Here is an 11,240-nt window from a genome sequence, read left to right on the forward strand (position 1 = left end):
GTGTAACACTGAGACACTCCTTCCCCTACATTCCCTTTTAACACCAGCTTCTTACGCTTCACCTCACTGCGTTGGGCCCTGATTGCTACCACCTGAGCCCCCTATTCTCACATTTCTTCCCGAAACATTCCCACCCCCACTTTCCCAATCTGTCCTTAAAACTAAAACAGTCCTGATGCAGGGTCTTGTCCCGAAACATCGACCATTCCTCTGCCTCCACAGATGCTGCCTGACCCGCTGAGTTCCTCCAGCAGTGTGTTTTTTGCTCCAGCTTCTGGCATCTGCTGTCTCTTGTGTCCTTAAAATTGATTATTTTTGTTCACATCTTTCATCATCTCTGCAAATATTTCTTTAATTGTCTTTTGTATTGCATCATGAAGCACCTTAACATATTATTTAACAATGTTGACTGTATAATTGTAAGTCTGTCTTCCTTGTTTATCCTCTGGAATATATTACTTGCATTAAATGTATCCGGCACCTGCTCGCCCATTGTACAAATGTAATTGTTTAAACATAAGGTCTCTTGCAGCTGTTCACACTGCTTTTATGTCATCACTAAATGTTGTGGTAGTGCTTCCATTGATCATAATCAGGTCATCCATGTATAGAGTGAGAGCAGAAGTTAACCATCAATAATCCCAGCTGTGCATCTTATCTACTTGGAGTCACACACATTTAGAACATAGAACACTACAGCACAGTACAGGCCCTTCAGCCCACAATGTTGTGCCGGCATTTTATCCTGCTCTAAGATCAATCTAACCCTTCCCTCCCACATAGCCCCCTATTTTTCTATCTTTAATGTGTCTATCTAAGGGCCTCTTAAATGTCCCCAATGTATCTGCCCCCACAACCTCTGCAGGCAGTGCGTTCCATGCACCCACCAGTCTCTGTGTAAAAAAACTTACCCCTGACATCCCCCTTATACCTTCCTTAAATCACCTTAAAATTATGTCCCCTCGTGTTAGCCATTGTTGCCCTGGGAAAAAGTCTCTGACTGTCCACTCGATCTATGCCTCTTATCATCTTGTGCACCTCAATCAAGTCACCTTCTCATCCTCCTTCTCTCCAAAGAGAAAAGCCCTAGCTCACTCAACCTATCCTCATAAGACTTGCTCTCCAATCCAAGCAACATCCTGGTAAATCTCCTCTGCACCCTCTCTAAAGCTTCCACATCCTTCCTATAATGAGGCGACCAGAACTGAACACAATACTCCAAGTGTGGTCTGACCAGAGTTCTATAGAACATCACCTTGTGGCTCTTGAACTCAATACCCCAACTAATGAAGGCCAACGCTCCATACGCCTTCTTAACAACCCTATTGACCTGCGTGTCAATCTTGAGGGATCTATGGACATGGAGCCCAAGATCCCTCTGTTCCTCCACACTGCTAAGAGTCCTGCCATTAACCTTGTATTCTGCCTTCAAATTCAATCTCCAACTCTTTAGACATCTTCTATCCATGATGCCACATTTCCTCTATAACATATTCCTGAATTTTTTTCAACAAGGCACTTGCAAGATCCCAAATGTAAGTTCTCCTGAAAATCCATATGGAATACAGGGGAAGGATGGAATTTTCACATGGATTATTGATCAATGACTGTAATCTGTTAAAAATCTTACAGAAATTCCAAAAATACCATCCTTTAGCAGTTATGCTGTTCCAAAGCCCCACTGATGTAGAATCAGAATATTGTTATGACACAAATGGAGGCCATTCAGCCCATTGAGGTTATGCCAGCTCCTGGTAGAGCAATCCCAGCAGTCCAATTTCCCCTTCGCTTTCTCCGTAGCCCAGGTTTCTAGATACTCTCCTACCAACACTCCAATTATGCACTACTACTTTTAACAACCAGATCTAAATTAATAAATCGGTTTATTATTGTCACATGTACTGAGGTACAGTGAAAAACTTGTCCTGCACACCGTTCATACAGATCAATTCATTACACAGTGCATTGAGGTAATGTAAAAACAATAACAGAATGCAGAATAAAGTGTTACAGTTACAGAGAAAGTGCAGTGCAGGCAGACAATAAGGGGCAAGGCCATAACAAGGTAGATTGTGAAGTCAGGAGTCCATCTTATCGTAGAAGGGAACCGTTCAATAGTCTTATAACAGCAGGATGGAAGCTGTCCTTAAGCCTGGTGGTACGTGCTTTCAGAATCAGGTTTATTATCATTGACATATGTCATGAAATGTTTTGTTTTATGGCAGCAGTACAGTGCAAGACATAAAATTTACTATAAGTTACAAAAAAAAAATAAATAATGCGAAAGAGGAATAATGAGGTAATGTTCATGGGTCATTCAGAAATCTGATGGCGGAGGGGAAGAATCTGTTCCTAAAACATTGAGTGTGGGTCTTCAGGCTCCTGTACCTCCTCCCCTATGGTGCTAACGAGAAGAGGGCATGTCCCGGATGGTGAGGGTCCTTAGTGATGGATGCCGCCTTCTTGAGGTGCTGCCTCTTGAAGATGGTGGAGAGCGTTGTGCCCATGATGGAGCTGGCTGAAGGGGGGGAGAAGAGAGGGGTCTTTGATTATGCTGGCTGCTTCACTGAGGCAGCAAAAAGTGGATGGAGATCTATTGTCTTTCTGCACACTCTCCAAAATTACAATAAAGGCAGAGCCCCATAAAAGTTTACATCCTGTGCCTTCTACTCAGTTGGTCGCTTCTTAAATAAAAACTATGAACTTTATCAAACGTTACCTGCCTTCAACAGCCGGCTTCGAACTTATTGTCCACTACCAGAACATCTTTAATTTGGCAATGGTCCATTAAAATGTACATGTCTATCAAAAAGCCAAATAAAATGCAGATGCTAGAAATCTAAATTAAGAACAGAAATCGTTGGAAACGTTCATCAACTCAGATGTCCTCTATAGAGAGAGAAAAACAGAGTTAATATTTCAAGTCAAAGACTATAAAATTCTGAGGAAAGCGTTTTATGTTTCTGGCTCTGCTAATTTTTTACTTTCTGCTTCTTCTTTGCATCTAGGCCTCTGCACTGCAAGCACAGACACCAGACACTACCAGAACCTGACCACAGAACTCTATAGATTTACCCCAATGATCTTGAAGGAAGAGGACATTCCTCGGTAAGATGTTGGTACAAGATTGCAGTTCCTGTCTTAAGCATTCGCTTTATGAGTTCCACCTCGGCAGAGTATTGGTATTGGTATGTTATTGTCATGTGTACAGAGATACAATGAAGCCTGAAGGTATGTACCACCAGGTTCAAGGACAGCTTTATCCCGCTGTTATAAGACTCTAGTACAATAAGATGGACTCTTGACCTCACAATCTACCTTGTTATGACCTTGCCCCTTATTGTCTGCCTGCACTGCACTTTCTCTGTAACTGTAACCCTCTATTCTGCATTCTGTTATTGTTTTCCTTTGTACTACCTCAATGTACTACTGTTTGCAATGAAATGATCTATATGGATAGCATGCAAAACAAAGTTTTTCACTGGAGCAACAAAGGACTCCAGATGCTAGAATCTAGATGAAAAACACTATGCTGCTGGAGGAACTCAGCAGGCCAGGCAGCATCCGTGGAGAAAAGCAGGCGGTCAACATTTCAGGTCAGGACCCTTCTTCAGGACTGAAGCCCAATATATAGGAGGGAAAAGCAGAGCAGTGATAGGTGGACAAAAGAGGGGAGGCGGGGTGGGCACGAGGTGGTGATAGGTAGATGCAGGTAAGAGATAGTGATGGGCAGGTGTGGGGGAGGAAGGGAGAGCAGATCCACTGGGGGATGGATCAAAGGTAAGGAGAGAAAGGAAAAAAGTAGGAAAAAGAGATAGGCTTGGAAAGGGAAGAAGGGAAGAAGCATGGTTTGGGGGGGGGGGCGGTGTTGTGGGGAAGGGGAGTGGGGATTACTTAAAGTGGGAGAATTCAATATTCATCCCGTTAGGCTGCAAGGTTCCGAGACGGAAAATGAGGTGCTGTTCCTCCAGTCTGGCCGAGGACGGACATACCTCAGTCCTCACTGTACCTCGGTACGTGTGACAATAATAAACAAATTCAATTCAAAAAAAACTTTTTGTTTGCGTGCCATCCAGACAGATCATGCCAAGTGATCTGGCATGATCATTTGGCATAACCTGTCTGGATGGCACACAAACAAGACATATATTAAGATAGTAAAAAGAAAAACCAGAATGCAGAATATAGTGTTACAGTTACATAGAAAGTGCAGTGCAGGTAAACAAATAAAGTGCAAGGGCCACAACAAGGTAGATTGGGAGATCAAGAGTTCATCTTTTAGCGTATGAGAGGTCCATTCAAGAGTCTGACAGAAGGGACAGAAACTGTTCTTGAGCCTGGTGGTTCGTGCTTCCAACCTTTTGTATCTTCTGACTGGCGGGAGAAGGGAGAAGAGAGAATGACCGGGGTGAGACGCTGACCTGAAACGTTAGCTCTGTCTCTCTTCCCACAGATGCTGCCTGACCTGCTGAGTATTTCCAGAATTTTATGGTCTTATTTTATGATACTTACTTATTACACTTGTGTCGAGGAACTGTAGTGGTCTTGGAAGGAATTACAAGTGAGTGAGTCTTTGCCAGTCATGAGACTAGTAGATGTACAGATGAGGTAAAACAGAAAATGCTGGTAATATTCACCAAATCAGGAAGTATCTTTGGGGATAGAAATAGAGTCAGCAGTTCAGATATCAATTCTGTGTCATTTACAGCATTGCAAATGGCAAGCTCTATGACGGTGGCTATTAGCCAATTTTCCCTGCTCTGCTGTGAATAGTTTTCTCACCATGTATAATCATTACAAAATATTTGCTTATTTGATTGCATTTGATCATCATTCTTCTCAATGTAAGATCAACTGTAGAAAATGTCAACATGTTAGCAAGCCAAAATGGAGGCGATTGAGTAATTTTCTTGTCAGTCAAGTCTGGCAATCAGACTAGTAATTGAGAATGATTTTATACACCATAATTTGTAATTAAGTATCCTCCACTCACTGTATTTCCAGGCAAAATTGCCCTGCTTTTACTGAGAGAAGTTGCTGTAGTTTCTGTTACCTCTGCTCCTTAAACCGTGTAGATTGATTTCCTCCTCTTGTTCATGACTGGTACAACACTTATAAACTTGAGGTTCATAAACCACTGTGCGGTCTTTGTAGAGGGAGCTCATCATAAAGATATTTCTGTCAAATTTATATTGATGACAGGATAAGTCAAGTTGTGTTTATTGTCGTGTGCACAAGTACGGTGAGGTACAGGTGCAATGAAAAACTTACTTGTAGTAGCATCACAGTCATCAGTCAGGGCACTGAGTATAGGAGTTGGGACATTATGTTGCAGTTGTATAAGTTGTTGGTGAGGCTGCACTTGGAGTGCTGTGCTCAGTTTTGGTCACCCTGTTATAGGAAAGACATGGTTAAACTGGAAAGAGTTTAGAAAAGATTTACAAGAATGTTGTCAGGACTGAGTCATAGGGAGAGGTTGGCCAGGCTAGGACTTTATTCCTTGGAGTGTAGGAGAATGAGGGGTGATCTTATAGAGGTCTATAAAATCATGAGGGGCCCAGATAAGGTGGATGGTAACAGTCGTTTCTCCAGGGTAGGGGAATCCAAAACTAGGGGGCATAGATTTAGGGTGAGAGGGGAAAGATTTAAAAGGGATCTGAGGGGCAACTTTTTCACACAGAGGGTGGTGAGTCTATGGAACGAGCTGCCAGAGGAAGTGGGTGAGGCAGGTACAATAGTATCATTTAAGAAGCACCTGGATAGGTACATGGAGGGGCAGGGCTCGGAGGGATATGAGCCAATTGCAGGAAGTTGGGACTTGGTGGGTGGGCACCATGGTCACCATGGACTCGTTGGGCCAAAGGGCCTGTATCCGTGATGAATTGCTCTATGACTCTATGACTATGACACCGGCACGTAGGTACAGACAACACACAAAATAAAAATTATACATTATATTATACCATACAGTGAAAAAAGGAAAAAAAAAGCTATGCAAATGCAGGACTTTAGTGCAAAAAAAACAAAGACATAATTAGAGACAGGTCCATGGTAGTGCAAGAGGTGGTTCAAGAGGTAGGGGTGGGGTTTGCAGGTTGGTTCAAGAACCTGATGGTTGTAGGAAAGTAGCTGTTCCTGAACCTGGTGGTGTGGGACTTCAGGCTTCTGTACCTTCTGCCCGATGGTAGCTGCAAGAAGATATGGTTGATTGTTTGATTTGGTTGCTGCATTCACCGGCAGAGATGGGTTTCATTTGCCATTTAAGTTGCCATAAGTTGCCACTTTGCCCTTTTCCCAATCAGACCTTCATTTGAAACACCCCACTTCCTGAAGCCTGGTGAAACCCAGGAAACCTTGGAGACACAAGAGACTGCAGATGCGGGTCAGGCAACATCTGGGTCCTGATATAGGGTCTCCATCCAAAACGTCAACCATCCCTTTGCCTCCACAGATGTTGCCTGACCCACTGAGTTCATCCAGAAGTTTGTCCAAGGAAGTTTGTTCCTCCAGAAGTTCCCCCAAGGAACATTGGTCATAGAACCATACAGCACAAAACAGGCCCTTCGGCCCACCATGAATAAATCCTTATTTTGGGCGATGCTTTTGCTCCAGGGTTTCTTCCTTCATCTTCACGGTTGAAGTCAATGAGGTGAGGGTGACAAGAGCCAAAGATGTTCCTTAAGATTGTGTGATGTATCAGAAGGTCAGAGGGGTAGTGATGGTTCGGTTGGTGTGGGTTATGGAACCATACAGCATGGAAACAGGCCCTTCAGCCCAACTGATCCATGCTGACCAAGTTGCCCATCTTAACTAGTTCCATTTGGCCCAAATCCCTCTAAACCTTTCCTATCCATGTACCTGCCTAAGTGTCTTTTAAATGCTGTTAATGTACCTGCCTCAACCGCTTCCTCTGGCAGCTCATTCCATATACTCACCACCCTCTGGGTGAAAAAGTTGCCCCTCAGGTTCCTTTTAAATCTTTCCCCTCTCACCTTAAACCTATGCCGCCTAGTTCTTCCTCTCCCTCACCCTATCTATGCCCCTCATGATCTTATACATCTCTGTATGATCATCCCTCAATCTCCTACCCTCCAAGGAATAAAGTCTTAGCCTGCTCAACCTCTCTCTATAACTCAGTCCCTCGAGTCCTGGCAACGTCCTCAGAAATCTTCTCTGCGCTGTTTTTACATCTTTCCTGTGACAGGGTAACTGAAACTGAATATTCCCGAAGGCGGTCTCACCAACATCTTGTACTTCTGCAACATAAAATCCCAACTCCGATACTCGATGCCTGACTGATGAAGCCCAGCGTGCCACACACCTTCGCCAGGGTTTACTCATAGCTCACTGATGGTTGTCTGCATACTGTGAGTCATAAGCCCTGCTTCAGTTCCAACTCCAGAATATATCAGGAGCAGGTTTAGTCATTGTCTGGGACATATCCAAGTGGCTATACTTGCCTGGGGAGCATGATCTGATAATTAGACAATTCATATTGGAGAGAGTGTTTAAGCTCCAGGGGACACACCGACATAAATCGAGCTGAATAGAAACATATAATAGCTAGAAAAACAGACTCATAAACTCTGATGTGTTGTCAGAGCACAGAAATCAACAGTTCTTGAGATGCACACTGAGTTTGTGTGTGTTAACTGTTATGACAGACATCGATTAATCAGAATACCAGAGTCACAGAATCCTAGAGTTTTTACAGAACAGAAACAGGTCCTTTTGGCCCAACGCACTCCTGCTGACCTTCTTTGTCTGTCTAAGCTAATCCTGTTTGCCTGTGTTAAATCGTATCCTCCCATGCCTTGCCTTTTTAGGTGCCTGTCCAGTTATATCGGATTCCACCACGTCCTCTGGCAGGGCATTCCAGATATAAACCACTCTCTGTGTAAAAAAAAAACACCTACCCCTCATATCCCCTTTAAAACCCCTTCCTCTCACCTTAAACCCACGTCCCCTTGTTTTTGACACCCCCACCATGGGAAAAAAATTCTGGCCTATCTCCCCCATCTGTGCCTCTTCTATACTTCCATCAGGTCACCTCTCAGCCTCCTTCGATCCAGGGAAAACCAGCCCACCCTGTCCAACCTCTCCCCATAATTAAAGTTGTCCAATCCAGGCAACATTCTGGTGAATCTCCTCTATACTCTCCCCAGCGTAATCGCATCCTTCCTATGGCGTGGTGACTAGAACTGCACACGGTGCTCCAAGTGTGGCCTCAGCAGTGCTTTGTAAAGTTGCAACATAACTTTTATAGTTCATGCCCCAACCTATGAAGTCAAGCATGCCATGTGCCGCCTTCCCCACCCTCTCGCCTTGCGTTATCACTTTCATGGAACAACGGATGTGGACCCAAAGCCTCCCTGTTCATCAACATTCTTTGGTGCCCTACCATTTACGGTATATGTTCTACATCTATTTAATTTCCTGAAATGCATCACCTCGCATTTGTCGGAATTAAGTTCCCTCTGCCAACGCTCTGCCCAATTTGCCACCTGATCTATATCCTGCTGTAGCCTTAGAAAAGGCTTTCAATACTGAATGCATTATTTGCAACTGCGGTGCTGAGATATATTCCTAAGTCTTTCAAAAATAGCCTCTGCTCTCTCATTGATTCCCCCCCCCATATATCACAGCATTCGATTTTAACAAAGGACTCCAGCCAGTGCATTAATGTGAAACGATCATGGTTGGTTAGAGGGTTACGGGGAGAATGGAGTTGAAAAAAATTAAACCAGCCATGATTGACAGACACGATGGGCTGAATGGCCTAATTCTGCTCCTATACCTTATGGTCTTATCATTGATAAGAAATGAATATGTTTTATATAACATTTTTTATCTTTCTTTCAGGGTACACGGTGTGAATGAAAGAATACCTGTAAGGAACTATGAAGAAATTGTTCAGTTTTACTTCCGACTGATACAGAACTCTGACTCTTAGTGCCTACCGCATTCCCACATTTCCTCGCATGATCTGCAGAGAAAGGGACAACAGAAGATTCCAGACCGATGCAATCTTGAGATTTTCCAACATATGTCACAGTGGAACTGGTTCTAGAAGTTCTCACAAAACTCACCAGCTGTTAGTTCCCTCCACAGCTCTTGAGAAGGATTCAGAAAAATTGCCACTTTATTTAAGCGTACCAAAGGGTAAACGTAAATTGTATAGGCCATTGGAATGTCGCGGCAACTGGGTGACAGGGTTAACCTTGTTGTCCGTAGAACTGGTTTACAAAGTCGTTCAGAAAGGTTGAAGAAGTCTTTCTTGTTGCAGTCCGCCGAACCCACACGGGGAATGTTGGGGATATGGACTCTGGTGGGGGAAGTTGCTCACTTGAACTGTTGACTCTTGCTGACTGAAGTGCTTGGTAAGGAAGATTCAGAGAAGCTGAAGAACATTTGGCTTCGGTTGAACTGCTTTGCAGCAGCATGTGCCTTTGTTATTGAAGGGGCACAGGAAGAAACACTAGAAGATAAGTTAAAAGGATGAGACGTTTGCTTTGGCTACAATAGCAAGGTCTCGTCCAATTCTAACAGAAGTAGCTATGATATGACTGTCAATTACCTACAATATAACCTATCACCATGGTCACATGCTGGAAATACTCCACAGGTCAGATTCAAAAGGCATCAATGGATATGGAAGGAAGCTGTGAATTGATCAGCCGTGATTGTGTTGAGAGTAAGAACAAGCTCAAATGACCTATTCCTGCTCCTACTTCTGAAATTTCTAAGACAGGTTGCGTCCTTGGAGAGGGAACGGAGTTAACGTCTGATCATTAACCTAAAACCCTAACCCTGATTCCTTCTCCACAGACGCTGCCTGACATTATCTTGTATCTTATAATGACGTAGAACGAGGCTGTTCAGCCCAGCAGATCCATGCCAGCTCCCAGGGGACCAATCCCAGTAGTCCCATTCTCCTCTCCCTTGCAATTACTCCCCCTGACACACATGCCCACCCACTCACCTTGACTTATTTTGCCACTAACCTACACACAAGTCTCCAATTTACCTACCAGCATACCTTTGGAATGTAGGAGGAACCGATGGAAAACCCAAGTGGTCACGGAGAAGATTTGCTGAGTATTTCTAGCATCTTCTGCTTTTTATTCCGATTTACAGCATCTGGAGTATTTCGCTTTGAAGTCACACGAATGCCTGCTGTGACAGGGTACAGTAGTGCAGTGATGAAGTTGCTGGCTATGCAGACAGTGTTTTGGACCATTAATCCAGTGACATAAGTTTGAATCCAATCATGATGCCGGGGAATTTAAATTCAAGTAATTAAATTAATCTGGAATCTAAATAATTAGCAACTCGCATTAACAGTGACTATGAAAATTTGGACTCAGAAATCTACTTTCCTTGCTTAGTCTGTGTGACTCCAGAACCCATCAGTGTGGTAGACTGTTAACCGTGTGCACGGTTTAGGAGGCAATTAAGGACGGAAGTTAAATGCTAGGCATTACCAGTACATGCATTCTCCATGTGTCATTCAATATCTTTTGAGTGATGCGGATTTTATGAATTTATATTAACAAAGAATTTTTTTCAGTGTAGTATTTATTGACCAAAATTAATGTATATATCATTCTTATATAAATTATATTGCTAACTTTGACACTTTTCTGTCAAGGGAATTTTTTGCCAGCCGGTCTCCTGAATGCATAACACTGTCCCTTGTCAGATCGTATAATAGTTATTGACATAATAAATGCAAGTACTTTTGAGTGGTTGAATTATTCTTGAAATTAAAATCTTTGAGGATCACATTCCCTCATGTTGCCTGTTTTATAACTGATTCAGATTAGCTTACTGTCATGTAGACCAGGGTGCAATGAAATTCCTTGCTCGCATGAAGCTCAGAGTGTTAGAACACGGAAGGCTCAGTTGAATATTCTTTCCAGCAGGTTATTTAATGTAAGCAATGCCGACCTCCCTGTTTAAAGATAGCATGTTGGGCAGCACAGTGGTACCACAGCACCAGTGACCCAGGTACAGTTCAGTGCTGTCAGACTGTATCATAGTTATTGACATAATAAATATAAGTATTTTTGAGTGGTTGGATTATTCTTTGAATTAAAATCTTTGAGGATCACATTCTCTCATGGAGTTTGCACATTCAATCAGTGCCGGGACCTTTGTAATTTATATTGGTATTGGTTTATTATTGTTACTTGTACCGAGGTACGGTGAAAAACTTGTCCTGCATACCAATCGTACAG

General features: G+C 43.1%; 1 protein-coding gene across 1 annotated transcript in view; it reads left to right on the plus strand.

The window, feature by feature from the left end:
* Window positions 1-11,015, plus strand: part of LOC127580788 (N-fatty-acyl-amino acid synthase/hydrolase PM20D1-like) — a 91,760-nt gene extending 80,745 nt beyond the window's left edge. The window contains exons 11-12 of the mRNA XM_052034676.1: window positions 3,009-3,108; window positions 8,863-11,015. Of these exons, the coding sequence (XP_051890636.1) occupies window positions 3,009-3,108; window positions 8,863-8,953 (191 nt within the window). The 3' untranslated portion in view covers window positions 8,954-11,015. The remainder of the gene's footprint in view (window positions 1-3,008; window positions 3,109-8,862) is intronic.
* Window positions 11,016-11,240: the final 225 nt, after the last annotated feature.

This window comes from Pristis pectinata, chromosome 20 (genome assembly GCF_009764475.1).
Source record: "Pristis pectinata isolate sPriPec2 chromosome 20, sPriPec2.1.pri, whole genome shotgun sequence".
In the NCBI taxonomy this organism is placed as follows: domain Eukaryota; kingdom Metazoa; phylum Chordata; class Chondrichthyes; order Rhinopristiformes; family Pristidae; genus Pristis; species Pristis pectinata.